Consider the following 23,845-nt stretch of genomic DNA (forward strand, 5'->3'; position numbering starts at 1 on the left):
CTTAAATACGCCTACTACTAATACTACTATTATTATTATTATTATTATTATTATTATTATTATTATTACAAAAACAAATACATGTACAGTATACAGTATTATGTACTAAAATGTTTTTCAACAAAACCTGTGACTGAGAGAATCCAGTTATTTTTCAAATGTCTAAAACTGAAATGCACCATTTTACTTGGTAGGGGTGAGTCACCAGACCCTCTTAATTGCTGGTATTATTTGTTTTTTTGTCCTGGCAAGGATAAGTACAGGGTGTACAAACTGTTAGACATGCACAACGTGGCCCCTTTAATGCATTCAATACATAGTGCATACATCTCTTTGCTTTGCCCTCACACCACAAACTTCAGTTTAATGACCACCAGAGGGCATTGTAAGACTTTCTACCATGTGCAATAAAATGAATAATTGAAGATATGCAAATCTTGTTAGCATAATATTTAATTCTCATGATTGACCTTGAACAACCAAAAGCCTCTCTACTGTTAGCCCTCGTCTGGCTGTGGACAGAAGAAAAAATAAACAGAAAAAACAGCAGAGTTGTCAAGGGATTTATAGAGGTATAAACATTAAACAGTTCCCAGCCAGCCCAGACTAGCATTTTATACAGCAACCTAATAGGTACGGTCCCTTATTAAAAAGACAAGGTCACTCGGTTATCTTTCATTAGTCTTGCAAATTATGCAGATTAGAGAGTGTTAATTACCCACATTTATTGTTGTTGCATACTGTGAAAATATATACTATGGTAAAATGAGATATAGTTTGCTTTCAGAATTTGTTAGGGTTAGCTATTGTAAGATATTTTTTGAAGAAAGATACAAATGTTGCTTCTGAAATGAATACAAAATGTTAATATTATAAAACTAATTGGAAACAACAATATTCTAATTGGTCATTCCTGAAATAGTTGTTTAGCAAGGTTTATAATATTGTTGTGTGTGTGTTTTTTTTTCCTTTCATTGCAAATTTGGGCAAACTGCACAAAAAAACAGGTAATTTTGAAAAATATATTTCTATTTGTAGAATAGGACTGGTTTATAATAGTAAGATAGCAAGGTTTTTTTTTTTTTTTTTTTTTTTTCCTGAACACACAGTTTTTCTTGGGGACTAAATCTGTTTTTGCATGAAAAAATCTTAAATCCAGTTAATTATTTACTGACCCATAAGTGGTATTCATGCATGATTGGGTTCAGCTTATTCGTATTTTGACAAGCTTTACTTGGTTTGACATTGCGGTTTTAAAAAGAGGTCTTTGCACAGCTTGGGGTGTTAAACAGAGAAGAAATGCTGTTGAATACATAATGTCATGAGGAACTTATGAAAGAGTTGTGTGGCAAATTGTTTGACTCCAGTACAGCATGGGTGAGCTGTCAACATGGATAGAACAGTTTATTCTGCAATGTTTAGGTAAGCAGGTCAGTATTAAACACAGGAGTCATTTAGACTTTAGAAAGCTTGTATCTGAACATCACGCGCAGAACAACAGAAGTACATAAAGTAAAGCACAGTGGAATCAGCTCAAGTCATATGCTTTCATCAGTGCTTCAGGGTAGAGTCGCTACATGTGACTAACTGTTCATTTTACTTGTTTTGGTGTTGTTTTTCTACTTGCTATTATAATAGCTTTGTATTGCACTAGCAATTTCTGTTCAAATGATGACAAAAAAAAATTCACAAAGATGGCACGAATGTTTTAGGACTGTATATAGAAACTGCTGTAATACGTGTTCTGCTAAAATTTCTAATTAGAGGGAGAGGTTCTGCTCAGATTTAAAGGTAAGTGAACAACTTGTGATGTAGTTTTTTGTGTCTGGAGAATTCTTTCCCAGCGAGTTAATGACCAGTCATGCTGCATTCTCATTGGCTCAGCAGTGTCCAGTTCCATTAGGTATATAATACTCTACGTTTTTTTTTTTAGACAGTGGCAGGAGGGCACTTTTTAATCCTGTTTGATGTGTGACAAACTTTTTTTTATTATTTTAAACCAAATTTCTTGGATTACTGCATACACAAACTCGCTGTGTGATTTTACAAACCGTGGGGTAGTGGGGTTTATTTGAGGAATCTAGTTTTCCCATAAATTCACGTTATTCTGTGCTCAGAAAATAATATAGTTTACTACAAAATGCTCCCTAATTTTATGGTCCGATAATTCACAAATCTAGTTAGGCCATGTTGACAGTAAATTGTAAATACACTATACTTTAAGGCTTGACTCTTATCCACTGTGTTTAATATTTCACTTTGTGTAACAGTTTGAGTAGGCACTGTAATATATCAGGATGACATAGATTTAAAAAAAAAAAAAACACATGGTTGCTGTTTAATATTGAATATACTAACACTTAATTGAAAGATTGTTGAAGTATTGAGTCTGTCTATAAACATTCTTAAAGCACATGAACAGATAACGTACCCTCATCACCCACAGTGCAGAGAACTCTGATTATGAAAAGGGCCCATATGGTTTCATGCTTGTATTGTATTTTAAAATCCATGGATAACATGTGAGAAGGATTGCTTCTAAATGAACATTTCATTTTACGTTACTTTTTAATCAGGTACAACATAAGAAAGCTGATCTGAAAACAAATGTAGATCCTTTAAATAATTCTTTATTGCTGTCAGTGTTACAGCATCTTCTAGTGTGTCTACTTGTTTGGATATGTCTGGATTTGCCTAACGTAATCTAAAAGTGATAATCATTTCTCACACGCATTGGTTGTGGTCACTGGTGCATTTGTGTATGAATATGACGTTTAAAAGTTATGCAGAGAACACGTTTACTGCAGCCTCTACTTGCTCAACCAAAAACAATTACAAAATTGGAACATTTCAGATCAGTTGTGCTTTGGTAACAAGATTATCAGTCTTGTATTCAGAACAAATAAACAAAGTGTGTATATATATATATATAATTTTTTATTTTTTTCAAAAATATCCTAAGGCATTTTCAGAAGGCCAAAAATAGGCTTATCCAGTTGCACAAACTGAAGGCATCATCTCTGTATTCTCTGCCTCTGGTGCACTGTAACAGAGATCCCCTTTGTTCTTTGAAAGTGGATCACACAGTTATATTCACGCTTGCCTAGAGAAGCTCCCATCAGTTACAATGTGTCCTTTGCAGGCTTCTGAACCAGGGCTGTAGTTTATAGATTTCTCTATACCAGCTTAACTATAAAAGATTCCAGGGGGCAAAAACACATCCATTTGAAGTTCACTGCATCTAAAACTGCTTTAGCAAAGCAATATCGAGCTACACGGTGTCTTGTTTTGATCTTAGCCTTCTCTGAAGATTTACAAAGGAAGAAAGGGAGGGGTGGCTTCTATTGTATAAGATCTTGAGGTACAGTAAACTAACAACACTGTCTGCCACTCTGGATCTTTTGGGAAAAGATCATAATTATAGCAAGTTAAACGTATTATGTTGTTAAGTGTACAAATCATTGTTAACACTAAAATCAAAATATTGTTTGTTTGTTTTATAACAATTGGCTTGTCTATACATATTCTGTAATTATGTTCTTGAAATTTGTTTTAAAAATGTTATCCAAGTACCTTGTACATAAATAAAACATTGAGAGGCTAACATCTTCTGTTTTTTGTTTCTTTCACAGGGTTGCATATTTTAGCTGCAGCTAAACCCAGTTTGATCTTGGTGGTAACTGAGGTAGCCTTTTTCCTTCCTACTTTATTAATGGCTTGTGTATAGTAAACATTATGAAAACAGTGAAATTTGAGAGGCGACTGCAGTTACCTGAGAACCACGGAAGAATAGGCTGTGAGTCTACGGGTCCTGGGTTACTTGCTAACAAGCATTCAGGGGAAGCACATTGGGATTGCTTGGTGTCTCAGGTGCAAGTTCTGCCACCCAGCAGACCACAACCAATAAGCTGTATAGAAAGCAACGGCCTGGAAAGCCTGCTGATGCAGATGAAACGACCCCACAAGCAATCAACAGGGGCCCTTCCAGTCAACAAAATACCTCCGCTGTCTGTCAGAACGGTGTCTCTACCAGAACTGTGCAACGAAGGCATTGTGATTGCACCACAACAGCGGGAGATCCTCGAATCTACTCCACAATACTTTCCACCTTCTAGAAGATGGTCGTTTATGTCTGTGAAATCTGCATGCAACGAGGATACCTCTGGAGGGAGTGTCACACCTGACTCTAAAGGCTTTTTGGAGAAGGCTCGTTTAAGGTGTACGGCAAGGAAGGAACGTGTCGTTTTCTGCATGATGGAGACTGTTAAAAGAGGGTGGTTGCCAATGCAGAAGAAAGCAGCCACCTGCGTTATTCACAGTGATAAGGAGCAGAAAGAGACTGCTTCTTCCGCAAGAGAGGTATGATACTGTATTAAGTAGTGAGAAAGTATTAGGCTTACTAAGAACAGACAAACAAAAGACATATGCGCATATTTAAAGAAAATGGTGTTGTGAATTATAGCTCATGAAATTGAACTTTTTTTGTCAGCTGTCATGCAATTAGTGCATGCTTGAGTTTACTTTTATAATTAAAGTTATTTTTTTTAATGAGCTAAAATTCTAAGAAATTTGATAAGGTTTATCCTGCAGAAAAGGCTGTTATGCATACAGTATTCAATAGTAATTGTATATCGTTTAAAGATTTTAACTTTAAAGAACTGCAAAATGTGATATTCGCCATCATCATTGGATTTCAGTGATCAAACACTTTATTTAACTAATGTTCAGTGTATATGATAAACTAATACCCTCCTTCTATTGTGTGTCCAAAACAAAGAATTGACTGCCTTCTTTGATAAGTTATTTATTTGCAGTTTCAGTCTTTTGCTTGAAACTCTCTCTTTGTAGACACCCGATTTAATGTCACCCCACACCTAAGACGCTAGCTTAGATTATTTGACAAGGTAGGACTTAGTTTGTTTTCCCCGCTGCTGCCAGGTTGAAGTTATTCCATGTGAATACATCACGCCATTTAAGCTTCAGGAAATCAGAAGAGCTGCCAGATAGAATTGTGTGCATCTTAACAAGATGCTTCCTGCTGCACTACAAACTCCCTGCCCAAAGTGCCAGGAAACAGAACACAATGCAGTGGCATCTAATGATGTTATCAAAGTCGTCCTGCTCAGCACTCCGAGCACCTGGAACTCAGACACGGTCTCATGAGCTCCAAATATGTTAAAGTTTGGGGGGGTGGGGGGTTACTTTTAAAATCCAGCATTTGTATTAAGGTTTGAAATCAATCAGTATTATTAATCGAATGTCTGCAGTGCACTACTGGATGAAATGGTATTTCTATCATTCACTAGGGGAGGACATGTTTATTAGGGTTACACTGTGGTGTACCAGGTGTGCAGGGAGGTGGAACATGATCCTAAGAGCTGTGGGCGCTTTAAACTTCTGAGTTTTTTTTTGTTTATTAGGGTTACACTGTGGTGTACCAGGTGTGCACGGAGGTGGAACATGATCCTAAGAGCTGTGGGCGCTTTAAACTTCTGAGTTTTTTTTTGTTTTTTTTTCCCAAAGGCACCAGGATGTGTTGACTGAAACACAAAATTTTACATTTCTGTAATTATGTCTTTGTTATTTTAACGGAAGGTGAACTCATCTCCAATGCGAAACGACTTGGACTATAAGCATAACCCAAGAAACAAGGACAACATTTCTACAGGTAACTATGAGATTACAATGTATTTACTTAGTTCCAATTGACTTCTCTTGTCCTTTACGAGTACGTGTTGGTGTTTGGAATCGAAGAAATGTTGCCACAACACGTACAGTACAGTGCAACAGATAAATCATGCCCCATTTGTAAAGTCCTCTTAAACATAAATCCATGTGAAATAAGAAGCCACAGACAATTTGACAGCACTGCGGAATCACTCTGGATAGCATGAACAGCATGTTATCCCAGGGTTCCCCTTAAAAGCTTGTGGTTTACTCAGTCAAGGTGGATTCACTGGTACTGTCAAATGCTCTAAAAAAAAAAGTAACATGATTATCTCAGCGGATTAAATCAACTTTTTAGACTACTTGCTGGATAAGGCATTGGCATATATTCGTTTTGGTGGCCAGTGACTGAAAACAAGTTGCTTGTTGTGCAGATATACCTAATACTCTACCAGACAATATGATCCCATTGCTCTGATATCGTTTTGTTTATTTGAATAGTTTTCTGGATTACAACGTCTCTGATTTGATGCCGTTAGTGCCCTTTGCAATGCTTTCAGTTCATGAGTCATGCACTGTTTGCTCAGTGAATTGCTTTATTGAATAGTTACAATAAACAGATGAACAGTGGCTTCAGTATAAATAACGTTTTGTCCATTTGCGAATGATGAGAGCACATCACTGAAAGCAAAACTAAAATGCAGCTAAAACACAGTTGAGTTGTTTTATGAACTAAATATTTCAGGCCCCACAGTCAAGTCTTGGTAGAGGGCTCTGTAGCTTTGGTACACTTGGGGGTTCCCTTATTTACCATTTAGACCAGGCGTCTCCAACCCTGGTCTTGGAGCTCTACAGTGACTGCTGGTTTTCAATTCAACCAATCTCTCAGTTACTTAATTGAACCAGTTATCGGCTTTATTAGTCAAGATTAACAGGTGTTCCAGATCTTTAGCCACTGATGATGTAAAGATCCCTATAAAATCTGCTGGATATGGACTCTCCAGGACCAGGGTTGGAGACCCCTGATTTAGACTGTGGTAGGCATTGCATCACGTTGCATTTATTTAGACAGTCTAGACATATTTATGTTTTAAACCTAAATACCAAATGCTGTGTTACATACATACCTTGTAAATAGATAAAGCTCAAGGAGACTCCTTGGTTTGCATATGGCACCATGACAAATACAATCTTGTCTTCGCTCCATTCCAAGACAGCGTCCCCTGCAGTGAGCAAGCCAAGGCTGAAGCAATCATTGGAATATTGTTTGGAACAATTTGTTTGTTAGTTTCCATTGCTTTTTAGATGGCAATTGCACTGAATTGTTTTGAAATCAGTAAAAAAAAAAAAAAAAAAAATTGTTCAGAATAGCTAGAAAATGTAAGGTGACCATTGATGTTTGACTTTCCGATCCTTCAGTACCTGTGTTTATCACAGGAATGATCAGTCTAGTGTGCCCATACTTGTGTGTGTGCACATGCAACCCAGGCTTGTACTTGCACACCTCCATTAAGAGTCACATGCTTTCCCAGCAATAAAATGTTGGATCAGATGCCAAACAAACAGAATCTTTTTTGCTTATTGAGGTATTGTATTAAACAGTAATAGAAACAGCAATATAGGCAAATAAATAAATAAACAAAATAAATTTGTTCAGAAAGGAAGTGAAGTCAGCACCTGTCCAATAACAACACAGCCTCATTTACTGTATGTGGTGGAATGGAGTAATCAGCACAGAGTTCAGTTATATACCAATAATTCTCAAACGAAATCTAGATGACTTCCTTGATGTCTCTGTGCTATTCATAAAATCAGGTCCTGACATGGTCTAAGTCAGCCACAGTGTCTGTTGAAGTAGTCGGCTGGAGATTTGTCACTTCAGATCAAGTTTCCTTTTGTTTTATTGGCAATGTACTGACGTGCACTAGATTGTGCTGGAGCTCAATAATAATGTATATGGCAGAAAAGTGAAGAGAAGTTCCTGTATACATTGTGTGACCAGACTGGCATTATTTCTGGTATATGCCCCTATAACAACATGACCCAGACACTGAAACTTGATTTTTTAAGCGCGTTGATGCACACTTTTAACAGTACAAAGAAATCAAAAACAAAATAAACACATATCTCTTTCGAGCACTTACTACACGTGTACAGGTCCCTGACTAACTCGCAGGACTGCTAAACCATATGCAAACAAAACACTCAGGTTTACAAACAAAAAGGTTCACACAGGACCTTTCTACACAGTATACAACACAGTCAGGCTCTTCACGCAGCAGCAGCCCTGAGCAGACTGGCTGCTCTCCCTTTAATACTTGGCAGCTGGCCTCAATTTGCAATAATGAGGCCAACCACCAAAACAATAAACCAATTAACAAATTAATAATTAAACAATTAACATAAAATTAAACCATTTAATACACATTACACTTGCATAGACCCTGTTCTATCATAATAGTTACAGTTTTATTAAGAAAACCAATATTTGAGTAGTAACCCCATTGAATTTAAAGCTATTTGCTGTTCAAACCTGTTAGGGTCTATTCATTTGATCTGAAATCTGTTGACCTAAATGTATTTATTTATTTTTTGCATTTATATAGTGTTTTTTATACAAAAGTATCGCAAAGCACTGTACAGTACATAGCAGAAACAAACCACAATACATTTGTATAGCATACCACACATACAACTGCCATAATTACACCATTTAAATAACAGATTAAAATCACAGTATACAGATAATACAAAAGCAGCAATTTTAAAGTTACATTGAAATCCACAAAGATAAAAAAGCCATTTTATATAAGTGCATTTTTAGTCTTGACTTGAAAACTGTAGTGGTCCTAGCTTACCTAACAAATGAAGGCAGAGCTCTACAAGAAAAAGCCCCACCTCCCATGTGGCTTTTGTTGACTCTAAGAATAACCAGCAGCCCGCATCCTGTGATCTTAGAGTGCGGTTTGGAAGATATGGGGTCAGTAACTTTTACAAATAACTAGATGCTAATTCATTCAAAGATTTGTAAGTTAACATCAGCATAGCAATGGAAGTTCACTGTGTGTCTGCGGATAAGGTCACCTAACAGCAGCATATATAACACTATGTAACACAATTTTTGTTCCTGGGTAGTCAGTGTTATTTCCTAATTGCTTATGCCTCACAATTATAGAAAATGGCTATTATTCCCCACAAACTTTGCTTTTGTGACCAGGACAGTGATATTTCAAAATATCACTATTTCCAATGGGAAAACGGGCAAATGTGTGTCTTTTCGTTCACATAAAGTCAGAAAAAAACAACATATGAATCCAAATTAACATGTATTTATACCAAAGTAATACAAAAATGACTACAAAAGATTTAGAAGTGAGTAGTTTTTCGAGATTTACGATTATACTGTAAATACAGTATAATCGTAAATCTCGAAAAACGAGAGGGCCATCTCGGTGCTGTGTGCAGCATGGAAACCAGACTGAAACTTCTCAAATATACCATTCAGTTCACTCCCCCTGCCTGTCCCATCTTGGAAAAGTTGCCCAGTGCCAAGATGAATGACCTAAGCTAAATTCGGATTTGATGTTTAGAGAGAATTTGATAAAAAAAATATAACACTCGCCAAGTAATATGTTGCTGATGACAGGCAAACTGATTGTCATTTTAAAGACTCCAATTGAAGTGTTATGTAAAATTAGACATTGATGAGTGAAGAAAGACATTATTAGTGCCTCCATACCAGGGTTGCCAACAGTGCCCTGAAACAGATGGCTGTTGATATTGGCAGCAGGAATGTAACCATGTTTAATGTTTTCTGCTCCTGAAGGCAATTAGAATTCTTTAGTACGTAAAATGGTAATTAAATAAGAATAAGCAGGTCCTGTTTAGTGAGAGAATTATTGTGGCGCTAAAATTTTGGTACTGGTCTGTAATACCTGTTAGAACATATTTCTATTGAATACATGTAGTGGGGCAGTAGGGCTACAATCCAACAATTTGTGCAACTTTTGAAGAAAGTCTTTGCCGAATCATTTATTTTTAGTATTTCTAAATTCAACATTAGCGAGTGCTTAATAGATATGGAGGATGATATCTTATAAAAGTTTACCACAGTATTGCTTTTTATACCATGGCTATACTGTGCATTTGTCATAGTTTACCCTGGTGTGTCATGTTTATTAATGTGCTTTACCAGACCTTGCTCTTCTTTACAATGCGTACCTATGCTTCACCCTGCTTTCACTATGCTTTACTACACTTTGCTATGCTGTTACTATGGTAAACTTTTCTAAGAGTACATCCCTACACAGACCTAACAAGTTAAAGCTGAAGAAGCTGGTTGGAGGTGAAGAGCTGTTGCTGAAAACAAAGAAGAGAAACGGGAGTCGGCACAAATAAAATATTCATGTCGTTATAGTGGATTCGGCTATGTGAATTATCCATCTCTTCAAGAAAGAAAGCCTGCAGCCAGGTAGAATTTTATTTTGCACACAGTTAATCCCGGTGCTTTTGTGACACCAATTATTTACCCAACAATCCCATCCCGACAAAGCACAGGCCTTATCGTCACAGAAAACGGCCATTCATCCAGGTGCTATTCAGAGATGACAAGGTGAGAATGAATTAGGGTTGGGAGCCGGTGCTGCTTGAAAGGGATGGCAATGCCAGGGAGGTGAGAAGAGCATTAATTATGCATGCTGTTGAGAGGACAGCCTCTCGGGTTACAGGACGGCCTACTTCGTGTTGTCTATAATGTTTAGTAGGTGAGCAGCAGACATTAGTGGCTGGTATTTTCCAATGCTTTCTAAATGAGAGATCATGCCCAGCCTCCTGAATTGTTCTGAGTACCGACAAACGCCTTCTGCAGAGCTTCCAAAGTGTTTTGTCACAGAGGTTTACCTCACTGTACAGCAGTCAGTCTTTATTAACAGGTGCTTGTACCCTGGTAAGTTTTAAGTCTTTTTTTTTTTTTCTTTAAAGCAAGTGTATTTTCAAATAGTTTCATTTAATGCATTATCAAGCAAAAGTAAAACATGATGTGCGTTTGGTTTATTTATGTAAATGCAGTAAAGCAACACTTGTGTATAGGGTGGCCATCTGGACGCTTTGAGACAGAATGGATTTCCAAAATTTCCCTTAAACTGGAAGTAATTGATGTGTAAATTAGCTACACCTTTGCTGAGATTAATCCTGTGGTGGAATTGTGTGGATAGCAAACAAGTCACACTGATCAGCTGCTTCCCATCAGATCTAAAATGGTTAGCTATGGTTGAATAGATGAGAAACGGGATGATGCTTTGCTTGGGAGAGTATTTGCACATTATTGGCGACTGAATATCGACTAACAGAAAATAAAGAAAAAAAATAAATACATAATAATAATACAAATACATAGGCATTGTATTCATTCTTATTGTAATTATACAATTGTTTAATGTACATGGTAATTAAGCACCATTATTCAATTTAGCAAAGGTGTAATGGTCAATTTACACATTAATTGCTTTCAGTTTAGGGACAACTTTGCAATACCATTCTGTCTCAAAGTGTCCGGTACATCTGGACCAGATGGCCACCCTGCATGTATTGATGTGCAGTAATTAAATGCTCTGCAGGCTACAGTACAAGGCTAATACAAAAGGCCAAATTAGATAAATTAGGGTTTCTTTGTTACAATGTGGAATTGTCTACTTAAAAAAAAACAAAAAAACATTTGTTTAAGAATGTAGAAATTGAAACTGTTGGGGTTTTTTTTTGTTTTTTTTTAACACACATATTCTGTTTGAACTGGTCAAAATAATTTCTTTTAATAAATGTTATTTTATTATTTTACTATATTTCATCCACATGTCCAGTTCCAGTTTAATAAATAGGGCCAGGAAAACAAAAGAAAATCCGAATTTCATTCTAGGATTCTAGGAAATGGATGTTCCATGTTGTCCTTTACTATGTATCAAATAATCTGTCACATTCTGGTAGCAGATGTGCCGTTTTGTAGGTAACAGAAGAAACATGACATTAGAAAAAGTTGTTTTTTGCCTTGGGATCCCTATTGTATGACCACCAAAGGAACTAAGACCAAAGCATGCTTTTATTAGAAAATTCTAATTTAGATAGGCCTAGATGGACTGATGCTGAGTTGTATTAATAATTAATTGGTCTTGACATTAAACTGTACCTACATACTTTAACCTTTTCTGCCAATATTTTTCACAAGTTTTTAACATATTAGCATAAATTGAATGTAGGTAATGTTCTCATTATAGCATCAAGAATCATTAGTACAAAAACAGCATTTGTCTCATTAATATAATAGCGGGTCTTTGATGCTTACATTATGTATATGTTGCAATAAATAATAATGAGGTATAGAGGAGATAAAACAGCTCCAGAACCTTTGAATGCTTGTGTTCCAAGCATTTTATTTTAAAGTAATTATTCCTAATATTTTTCATGTGAATCAGAAGTAAAGTTCTCCACAGCCTTTCTTTCAGGCTCCTATTTTTGGTGCAAGTGGTTTGAGTTTTGTACGTGAGGGGAGAGAGGAATAGTGACTCACATTCTCGTTGCATAGCAACAGCCCTCTCTTCAGAGAGTTGTTTATAATGACAATCCCCCTGGAAACTCTTTCACGGTTTTCATTTAAAGCGAGAAACTTCTAATTGGCTGAACTTTGGGTAACCTGTAGTGTTTCTAAGTTGATACTTGTTTATTTTGTACTTCTTTAGTTCTTGTTCCTTTTTTTTGTTTAACTTAAAAGAAAACGTAAAAATATAATCATATTGACAACAGCATATGGCACTTTCACTAGGATTAAATTATTCTTACAGCTGCTGCTAGTAGCTTTTAAAAGTATCAAATACAGTATCAAAAGCTAAGACAATGCGTATTATATAATGAAAACACTGCATACAATCTCATCCTCACAGTTCTTTGTTTTGATGGCACGTGGAAAAAAGAAAAGCAGCACATTTAAAAAAGTAAACCTGGAGGAACTACATTTACAATTTTTCTTAAAACACCTTTTATTCACAGCTTGACCATTCTTTCGGGTATCTATGTCTATTAATTGAATGTAACTAATATCATTGAAGTCTTTGTGCATTCTTTCTCATTTGATGTGATTATACTAGAATTTGCACCACTGTCCAATATCTAGCTGTAGATCTGCTATTATACAACAGTAACTATATGTGTTTTGTTCTTTTTCTAAATTATAGATGCAAGTGAAGGAAACCAGTGTAATTCCTGTATAACCTCAACGGGGCTGAGATCTGAGGGATTTCCTTTTAAAGGTACCACAGACATTCACAAGGTACGTTTTTCCCTTTCATTTTGCATTTGGTGTCCTTGTAAAAGCCAATGCAAAATCATATACTATGCAGAAAAAAACATCTGATTCTGTGCTAGCATCTTACCTGAGTTCCCTTTATCTTTGTTCACAAAACAACTATCCAAGTAGATTTCAGTTGTTTGTTGGACAGCAGTCTCTAGCAGTAAATGTTCACTGCATGTGGCTACTGCATTCTGGATGAGAAACAATAATCTATAAAGAGCTTTGTTAAAGAAAGCAAAGCAACGCTAGTCAGCTGCATTTGAACCACCCTTCAGAGACGTTTAAAGTGAAGAACGCATTTCGGAAATACAAAGTTGAACTAAACTATTTTAAGGGGGCAGTAGAGAGGGTACTAAAGTTAATTAAAACAAATACAAATCAACAAATGTACTGTTCCTTATTTACTGTATTTGTACAACACAGCAAAAGCCAACAATCAATATGTGACTCATAAATACAAGTTCCTATGTAACTTTGTAAACTTTGATTAACTGTGTGACTGGTTGTTACTCCCCCACATCTTTGGTCCAGCAACCTTTGGCACTTTGCTTTATCTGTCATCGGAATTTGTCAGGGGCACACTACTGTGTAAATTCTATTTTGGCTTAATAAACAACAGGAAGGGGGACTGGTTAATTTGTATGGGAGTATCTCTCAACTCTGGAACCATGAACAGATTGGTTACACTTAATATAACTGTAAAAAACATACTATCCTACTAGGAAGGGATACATAAATAATGAGGTTTTATTTTTGATTTTGTTTTTTCCTTGCAGGCCTTCAACAGAGAGAAAGTTGGTTTGCTGGAAAACAGTTTGCCAGATCCCATAGTGGGTTACTTGCAAGACCTCCGAGGAAATAAGACAGCCTTGTTATCATTTCAGCCTGATCTGATTCACTCTGATAATCTGCACAGGAAGGAATGTGCGGCACACTGCATCAGTCCCTCACTTCCCGCAGAACAGCCAAGCACAATAGGAGTTCTGAGGACCTCCAGAGACAATGTGTGTCGGACAAACTCGGCTCACACGGAGAGTAAAGCTGACCTGCCAAAGATCAGACCAGGATTCTCATCCATCACAATAGCAGCTCGGAGAGTGGCAACACCGGCCAGCGCGCCACCAGAAACAACTCCTGACATCTGTCTAAAACACACAAAGGGAGCTTTGCCTTTAAATGCTGTTGATTCTGTTGTCACTGTGGATGGGCCTTCGGTTGAAAAGCACTGTAAACCTGTCCTGAGAAACAGAAAAGCCACAATAATAAAGGTGACAGAGTGCAGGCACAGGTACAGTTACACCGAGGGCGAGAGTGGTAAAAAAGCTAGAGCGGCTGAGCACAGGCACAGTTACACTGAAGGTGAAAACAAAGAGAATGAATATTCTCACTTTTGTGAGGAGGGGGACAGAAGAGGCTCCTCTGCCTCCTCGTCGCAGGGTTTGATTCGATCATCCGCCCACTATAAAGTACCACCTGAGTCAGCAAATGCTGTCTTGTACCTGGACAAGACCCTTTCCTTTTCCATCCACATGCCTGAAACAAGCACAGTCCGACAAGTTCACAGATCAGCTCTCTCTTTGTATCTGAACAGCAGTTCTCCCACAGAAACACTAGATTTCGGAAGTGGCAAGACTAATGAAAAGTATTTACCAGGTCCTAAACCCACTGGGAACAGCAGCAGAGTATATGATAGCGTAGAAATTAACCAGGAGACATCCACAGTCCCACCATTAAATGGGTTAACTCCTCACAAACATTCATGTGTCGACGGCGTCTGGGGCATTGCGTCTCAATCAAGCTCACAAGCAAGCGCTGCTGCCGTGACAAAAGCACCACAAATAGAGAAACAAGAACATCATTTTAATTATGAGACCAGCATGCATCGGAACAATTTCAAGACCCTGTATCTTAATGATGCCCAAGGTATGTAAGTTATCTAAATTACTTTAATGAAAAACGTTTCATCACTGTAGCCCAAAGGCTTCTGTGAGATGCTCTTGCTCAGTTTGTTGTTTACTTTTGTCTTTACTTTAGTCATTACAGGCCCCCAGACTTCCAGTTATCCAAACAGGAAGCAGGCTGCTGATCAGGGTGTAGCTAAATTTGCTTCCCTTCCGGAACAAGATGCACTTGAGAGAGGTTCCCCTTCAACCGGTGACTCTTTATTGAAGGGAAATTGCTGCAGTGCAGTCACAGTAACAGCTCAAGCAAAACTCCAAACACAGCTTGTGTACCAGATAGCAGACAGTCCAGAGGCTGTTTCAGCAAGGAATTCTAGGCCGTTTTCCAGAATTACTCTGGATACTTTTGGTTGTTTCTTCTTTTTAAATCTCTCCTTTTTCTTTTCTACTTTCAAAAAAAGTCTTAAAATCCAGTTGTTTCATAGATAATGTTGGAAATACTAGGACTAGAATATGATATAAATTAGGAAGGAGATATGAGGCGTTATCATTACAATACTGCAGCTTGACTGAGGCTTCAGAAAGTTTAAACTTTTACCTCAGTTTGTGATGTTTATTTTTTAAAAAAAGGGCTTCTCTAGTTAAGCTGGTAATCTTTTTCCTTCTCTCCCCTTTAATAGATGATGTGACAAGCTTGGGCAAGGTGTCAGACTGTGAGAAAGAAGACATCAGACAGCAGTCCACCCCCAGCATAACAGAACATATAGCTGACTCCACAACCAGGAACCTAGGGAAACCAAATCAGTGCGTTCAGTCAGAGACCCACACTGACCTTGAGGACGGCTCTCAGACAGCACTGACTCTAAGAGTAAGAGACACGAAAGTTCACCTGTGAACAATGAATACAGCAGTGGAAGCGGGTTCGATGATATGGAAGATATGGATTCTGGATTGGGCATCTATTCTTAGCAGATTTTAAATATATAATATGGTTATAATATGCAGTCCAGTATGTCTGTGGACATTTTTTTTTATCTGCAAATCAGCTCTATTCCACCACCTTACTGTTCCTCTGGTGTAAATGGTTAAGTAAATCAAGTACTAAATATGTTTGTGCTGATATGAGTAGAATGAGACATTGCACAGCATCAGAGGTTGACATTTACAATAGGATCCGACCTATGACCTGTGACTTCATATACTGTACACCAGTAACCATATTATTAACCCATCATTAGAATATGTTTACTGTGCTTTACCATGTGTTTTTTTTTTTTTTTACTAAACTTTGCAATAGTTCATCACGGTGTAATGCTGTTAAGGTCACAGCAGCAGTTCATGTTTTGGTGTAGTGGGGGGTAGAGATAGACAGACAGGTGCTACAGCTGTAATAGTAACGGCTGGTGTTAAATGAATTGATGTCCTTTTCAGGAAGCCCTGGAACTCCTTCGGCCTGACTTCATAACTCGCTCCAGGGAACGCGTGCAGCAGCTTGAACTGCGAGCACTGCAGAGGAGAGCCGAGCAGAGCGAGAGGGTGAGCGCACCCCCAGGAATACCCTCCAGCACCGCCAACAGAAAGAGGCAGAACACCAGACCACACCCTCTCAGTGGTATATACTATCAAACATTACCGTTATTTAAACAAAAACCTATCCCAATGCCAGAAACTGAAAGTACATGCAGCAAGTAGGTTGCAGTTCTATCAATTCAATGAAATTTATCAGAACCACATTTTCTTTAGTCCATAAGCAACTCTCCCTCTTCATGTTTCTGTATCTTTCCACTAGAAACCCTATTAGCACATGTTAGCACTGCTTCGTTGAAACTGTCTTGCTGAGTCTTTCCCTGATGTGCTTCAAAGGTATAAACATGTACTGTAAAAACATACAGCTATTCTATATTTATTTGTGTTTGTCAAAGATAGCCCATTATTCCTTTAATGTAATGCATAGTAAATTACCGGCAGCACATCTCTCCCACCCAGACCGCCTTGTCTAACAAGAAAAAACTGATTGAAATTCTAAATCATTTATATGTAAATACCCACATGTGTGCAGTTTTCAGTCACATGATCCTCGTCAATAGAACGCTCGGTTTATTAATGTATAATGAAATTCATAAAAGCAAGTTGTTGTTTTCCAGTATAATTATCTACCAGGGTGCCTCTTTTGTAATTACAAGCACATTTGCTTGCCATGTAGCTACCCAACTACCCTAGTACTCAGATTCACAATGTGTGGTAGCAGAGCATACATTTTAAAAGGTTAATTAGACCAAAATACTGTAGTCTACTGATCCCTGCTGTTCAAATCGCTTCATTTTCAATCCTGCAACATCAAGAAAATGTTTACATGCCCTTTAAAAAAAGTGGCAGTGATATTAAAATAATATCAATATTGAAAAATACATTTTCTAAATATACCACACACTCGATATATCGCAGGTGTTGGGGTCCAGTATAAATCCACTATATATCGAGGGCCACGATATAGCGGGAGACCCATAGAAAAACAAATAGGCTAACAAATAAATACTGTACAACCACTCCCTCATTGTTTCGGTGCGTCAGGGTCCAGTATCGCCTCTAGCAACCTGCTTTTTCCCTTCTTAAGAAAAAAAAGCAGCACAAAGTTTTAATTCATACAGCGGACGGCAATTAAATCTCATCAATTTCAGTCTCCACTTAATTTCACGAGTCTTCCTCTCCTTTCTCAAGTTTACAAACCCGCTGCATTGAAACAATCCATTCCCAACAACATAGAAGGCTTGTTGCTAGGGAGCTGACGTCACTGCCTTGTGGCTTTTGCTAATGCATTGCTGCCACACGTGAACGCCTCGTTGACTAAAATAAAAACCACTTCAGCAAGTAGATATTCAATTTGCTTTGTGTTATTGAGCAATGTGTGTGCGTGTGATAACAGTACAGTATTAATACTTTGTTTTTAACTGTTTTGTATATTGTTGCTGATGATGTACAACATGTGAAACGAACAGTAATTCAAATTGCCTATGTATGTTGCAGCTAAGGCATACGCAGTTAAACAGTAAAAATTGGGAACCAACTCCAGAAAAAAGTACAGCGCAGAGAATAAAAACGTCTTGGCCTTGAACTGCACAAGGGAAAATTAAGTTTTTTGTTTTTATGTCGCAACGTTGTTTCCACAGTTTTCTTATATTACAATATCTCATTTTATCATCTTGATTTCTCGCTGCCTCAAAGTTACATATTGTAGCGATCCCAGTTCCCGCAGGCAGGCGCATCACACAGGGCGGGCAACCCACACACAGGCGGAGGGCGGGCGTGAACCCGGGACCTCGCGTGCTAAAGCAAAGCGTCAATGCCGCTGTGCAAAAGAGCCGTCTCATTTGCAAGGAGTGTATATCGGGCTTATGTCTTTGTGTGTGATTACGTCACCTACCAGCCCTGCTGCTGGCTTTCCCCGTGCATGGTACAATATATTAAATTTCTTAGCAGTTTAATAAATTGTGTGTATTGTACGATTCCGAAATATTTATGATTTGTTCCTGCATAGATCATTATTCCCCACGCAAACCATTCAAAAAAATGTTTCTGAACAGACTTGTCAACGCAGATTGTGGGAAGTGAGGTAGGGAATTTAAATGAGTGTTGCTCAGGCACAGGTACTAAAACTAATGACAAGTACTAGGACTGCTTTAAGAAACTAGCAAGTGCACTTTTAAAGTTACCTTTGCTAAACACAGTAGCTGTTGCATCTTTGTGTCTTCAAACCCTTTCTGTTTAGAAGCCTGCAACCTTGACATTCCTAAATAATAAAAAAAAAAAACAATAAAACCTAAACCAATTAGTTTCTTAATTGGACAGCTGGTCCAAATGTGTTGGTATTTACCAATGATAAATGCTGTGTGTCTGTCGATAAGGACAATCTTAGCTTTAACACCAGGAAAGTGACTGGAACGATTAAATAGCACAACAATTGCTCTGCACTCCCACACATTACTGTTCCTGTTGTTTTCAGATAACCTTTTCAAGCCAAAGGAGAGAACCATTTCAGGAAAGGAGATGCAACTGAGATCTAAACGGTAAAAACCAGCTTTGTCGAATATTTACTTTAGTAGTGCAGTTTCTTTATATTATATTAAATATGCTTGCTGGATTTGTGTTTGTATTTGGTTATGAAAGATATTCTGTCATTTACTGTATAATGCATTTAAAATTAAAAGTGTATGTAATCTTATAATCAAAATTAATTCATTATCCATAACATCAAAATACTTGTTACAAGATTAAGAAAGTAAGTCAAGGGGCTACTGAGGCGCTCCGCGTGGAGCGCAGGATGCGTCCTTTACCCTGGAGGTTGTCGGTTCGAGTACAGGCTATTTCACTGACAACCATGGAGGAGAGCTCCCAAGGGGCGGTGCACAATTGGCCGAGCGCTGCCCCGGGGAGGGAGGGCTAGGTCAGCTAGGGTGTCATTGGCTCACTGCGCACCAGCGACCCCTGTAGAGTGGCTGGGCACCTGCGGGCTTGCCTGTAAGCTGCCTGGAGCTGCGTTGTCCGCCGACGCTGTATCGCTGAGGTGGCTGCATGGCAGGCCTGCAGTGTGAAAAGAATCGGTTGGCCGACAGCACACGCTTCAGAGGACAACATGTCGCCTTTGACGCTCGCGAGCCAGCTCGAGGGTGGTAGCGGTGAGCTGAGCCTAAAAATAATTGGCTATTTCAAATTGAGAGAAAAATTGTGTAAATATCAATTATTCATGTCTTTTAGAACTGTATTACTGGGTATATAACACTATGTAATACAATTTTTGTTCCTGGGTAGTGTTATTTCCTAATTGCTTATGCCTCAAAAGTATAGAACATGGCTATTATTCCCCACAAACTTTGCTTTTGTGACCAGGACAGTGATATTTCAAAATATCACTATTTCCAATGGGAAAATGGGCATGTGTGTCTTTTCGTTGACATAAAGTCAGAAAAAAACAACATATGAATCCAAATTAACATGTATTTATACTAAAGTAATACAAAGATGACTACAAAAGATTTAGAAGTGAGTAGATTTTCGAGATTTACAATTATGATGTATTTTTTGTTACACAGTGTAATCATACCTCTAAAGGATTTTTAAATTTTTTTTAATGAATCATAATTCTGGATGTGTTTTAATATTAATACACCTTTATAGATTATTTCTAATGATGGTTTGAGGTTCATGATTGTGCTTTAAAACACACTCACACCATAGAGGATTTACAAGTGCTTTGTGTGTTTAAAGTTGTGTGCATTTCGTTAGCACACATATAGTCCAGGCAACAAGGCTTTTTGTTTCTGTGATAAGACAAATGTAACCCTTCTTTAACTGTAAACCAATTCCATTTTCAGCAGTGAATAGACTTTGACAGTTCTTTTCATCTGCTAAAATGGGTGGCGCGATCTGCTTCCACAGTGATAAAGAAGTCTTTATTTCAGCTGTGAAGCATCCCTTTGTACTTCTCCATTCACGGTCAGAGCAGGCAATCGACAATGGGCTCTGCTGGCCCCTCCTGCACAAAATTGAAACCGGTTATTCTCTTGATTTCAAATATTGACAGGATATACAAACAGCTGCCCGAAGTGAAAAGGAGAAAGGAAGAAGAAAAGAAAAAAGTGGTATCGCAAACAAACAGGCTTCGGGCTGAGCTTTTTAAAAAGGTATGACTTTGCACTACAGCTGATATCAAGCAACTCTTGCCACTCATGGGACTGGGGTGTGTTAGCATGCAGGAGTGCTGCTGTAGCTCTATGCATCCATTGACCCCTCTCGTAATGTCATGTTAGAACTGATTGCTCTAGTACAGCAAATGTGCACAACTTGATTGTGAAGGCGAGGAAGTCAGCATTTTCAGTGATCAGACACTACTACCTACCTGATGGGGGTGCTATACCAGTGTTTGTTTGAGTGGGAGGGGGGCAGGTGAACTATTTGCTTCTCTCCAGCAGAGGTCACTGTTTGGCAGCAGTTGTGCTAGTTGGCAGTTGAAGAGGGAAAGGAAATGAAAGCAGTGACAAGGATAGGAATCTTTTGTTTTACCTTCTAAAGTCTGACAAAAAAAAGAACTGACATTTTCCTTGCTGACAGCAAGCTCTGTGCTGTTAGAGTGTCACCCTTTGTTTAGTTGTGATACCTGATTGGCAAGCACTTTGTCACCCTGCTGATATAGCGTGCCCTTGATAGTCTGGTTAGTTCAAAGTCAAATATGATGCCTTACCTGCAGACTTCATTTTCATCTTGTATTGGTCATGGCAGCAATGGACACAAGATCATTCAAGCGTGTAAAGAAAAAGTCAATGCAAGCTGACCTTGGATAATTAGAGCCTTTGTGAGAACTGCCATTGTCTTGTTACTTACATAGGTGGTCTGAAGGTTAACAGCCTGTCTCTCCAGTGACAGACTGCAGCATCTGTAGATGAAGTCAAGGAAATACTGTGAACCCTAATGCCAATCCTGAACAGGGGATGTCATTGCTCAGCTGTGCTTTTAAATAACATTTAACACATTGTTAAAAACACACATACTGTATCTCTCCTTCATTAGTTATAAATGTATATATTATTTATAAATATCATACCTGGAAGCAATAGTAGCTTAAAACATTATCTAATGACACTGCCATTATCCAGGGCCATCTTTAGGAACTAATTTTAAACATGTGATGGCACTAGGTAAGTGTAGTAAACACGTTTGTAACAAGAGCTTTAATTAGATCAAAGTTTATGGCTGGCGCCATAGCTTTACTTTTCATTGGCCATGGTGCTGCCATAATTTTGATTTAATCCAATTTACACTAATGGGCAAAAAAAAAAAAAGAAAACCTTGCTTGAGGAGTAATAATGTATATAATTATTTTCTTTCTTTCTTTTAATTTATTTTTTAGAAATTACTGGACCAAATACTACAGAGAAGCATTGATTGATGAAGATGGATCCTCTCTTAAAGGACATCCACTGTGTGCCATTGCTTTTAGCCAAGCCCTGTAATGTACTTGTGTTCCTGTCTGCTTTATTATAAGCTGTTTCATATATTTGTGTAATGGTAACAGGGTGTTCTAGCCTTACTTCAGAAGGTACCTACTGGGACATTTGATATACCCAAGCAGCATTGCTTTCAATACTATGTACTGTAAATAATAGCTGTAAGGTCTGATTCTGTAGTACACATAAATACTCTATAAACTCTAACACATTTTCTTTCTAATTCAACCTGGTTAGCAGTTAATCAAAGAAGATATATCTAGCATAACCCATGAACATTGACAGAGTGCCGATTGCATGAATTAAGGAACGTCGAACTGACTATCCTCATGAAAGAAGTAAGCACTGCACTCCAAGATATAGCAAGTACGATGTATGGAAAAGAAAGTATGCTTAAACCTAAATTAAACAGCTTAAGGAAATTACTTTACTTTATAATCAAGCTTGTCATCTGCTTAGCAGTGCGGTTTAAATTGGATTTTGGATTTTAATGTATGCAAGGTTCTAAATTGAATCATACATTTCAAAGCGCTTATATTTTAAATTGCTGTTAAATCACTCACTAAACAAAGCTGCTTCAATAAACTCCATGTTATTCTAAAACACGAGGTTGTGTTTTGTATACCGGATGTTTGATACTGTTTAATGTGCACTGTTTATTGAAATGTACTGTATATGTAATCTACCAGTCCATGCACTGATAAACAGTACAAGTTTTGTCCTTTGGTTTACATGAATCAGGAACATGCAGGAAAGGTTTTTATTACCCAAGGCAATTGAGTTCATCACAGTTCAACTGTGCTGCTTGACTGCTAAAGGAGTTTGTATTTTGACACCTTCACTTCCTAACAGGACTTTCACAGTTCTGGGTAGAAATCCATCTTTAATGATTCTCCAATGGAAAACTAAGATTAAATTATGTCAGGGTTATATAAAGACACACATTGGAAGTTATACTCTCTTCCTGTTGTATCTTGAATCCATGTTGCATAGCTTTGTGTGACAATATATAAAAGAGCTACTGACAAGACTGGAAGGACTTTGTTTTTTCCGTGAAATAGATATTGAGCGCTCAGAAATGTTCACTGTTCATGTAAACTACTTGCTTTTTTCAATATCCCATTTGCTTAGTGCGATGTAATTTTGAGTACAGTGGTTTTTGCATAAATTGTGCTTTGTGACTGTTGTAAACGCACTCCAGTGAATAGTGTGTTAAAAATCAATATCCAGGAATCCTTAGGGGAGAAAAAAGCTATCAGAGTCCAACATAACAAAGTTAAAGCTTGGGAACTACATTTATTATAAAATGTAATAAACCACTAAAGCACTCTTGCCAAAAATGATTAGTAGATAATTATTTTACTGTTGGAGTAACCTGGGCTTGACTTTCAAACATATGGGCATAAGCAAGTCACTGAGGTCCAAGGGTATGTGTGCACTGAGCTGTAAGAGAATCCATCTCTCAGAATCATTTCCACATCTTATTCTTTCTCCTCAGGCTAGAAACAGCTTGCAGTGAAAATTCTTGGTGTACTGTCTTTGTCTATGTAAATGCTGTACTGTATGGGCTTTGCACATTAATTTGGGAATTTGAGAGGGAATTCCTCACTGATGGGAACTCCGGAGGACATCAATCATGTTAAAGTAAGGCATTCCGAAAAAGCCTCCTTTACAGCCAGGCCTACTAGTCACCAATACATTTTCTCACTGATTATGTCTTGCAGAGGAATTGCAGGGTGCATGGGTTTCTGTCTCTCAAAACATCTGGCAAATAATCCAACAAATCTGGGGACTGCTCAGAACACGAAAACAAAAACAAAAAAAAACGTTTAAGGAAAGAAATGTAATTTCGTCTCTGGATTAATGGGCAGGTCCATCAGTACCAACTTTAAATAGGCCAAAATAAGTTTTTTTCTTTATAAGAATATATGCTCATATAGCTA

General features: G+C 37.8%; 1 protein-coding gene across 5 annotated transcripts; it reads left to right on the plus strand.

Annotated features, from left to right (window-relative positions):
* Positions 1-1,332: 1,332 nt before the first annotated feature.
* Positions 1,333-22,639, plus strand: LOC121322359. Of its 5 annotated transcripts, none has more exons than XM_041262210.1 (11): positions 1,333-1,422; positions 3,633-4,359; positions 5,596-5,668; positions 12,888-12,982; positions 13,780-14,926; positions 15,038-15,157; positions 15,585-15,772; positions 16,336-16,516; positions 18,905-18,968; positions 20,483-20,582; positions 21,806-22,638. In XM_041262210.1, the coding sequence occupies exons 2-11, from the start codon at positions 3,736-3,738 to the stop codon at positions 21,842-21,844; spliced, it is 2,631 nt and encodes an 876-aa protein (XP_041118144.1). In that variant the 5' UTR covers positions 1,333-1,422; positions 3,633-3,735; the 3' UTR covers positions 21,845-22,638. The 5 variants fall into 5 exon arrangements, with proteins under 5 accessions (XP_041118144.1, XP_041118145.1, XP_041118146.1 ...); XM_041262211.1 differs by lacking the exon at positions 1,333-1,422 and adding an exon at positions 1,554-1,791; XM_041262212.1 differs by lacking the exon at positions 1,333-1,422 and adding an exon at positions 3,122-3,361 and having other exon boundaries at positions 15,038-15,142; positions 21,806-22,639.
* Positions 22,640-23,845: the final 1,206 nt, after the last annotated feature.

The sequence above is a fragment of the Polyodon spathula genome, chromosome 10 (assembly GCF_017654505.1).
Source record: "Polyodon spathula isolate WHYD16114869_AA chromosome 10, ASM1765450v1, whole genome shotgun sequence".
Lineage (NCBI taxonomy): Eukaryota > Metazoa > Chordata > Actinopteri > Acipenseriformes > Polyodontidae > Polyodon > Polyodon spathula.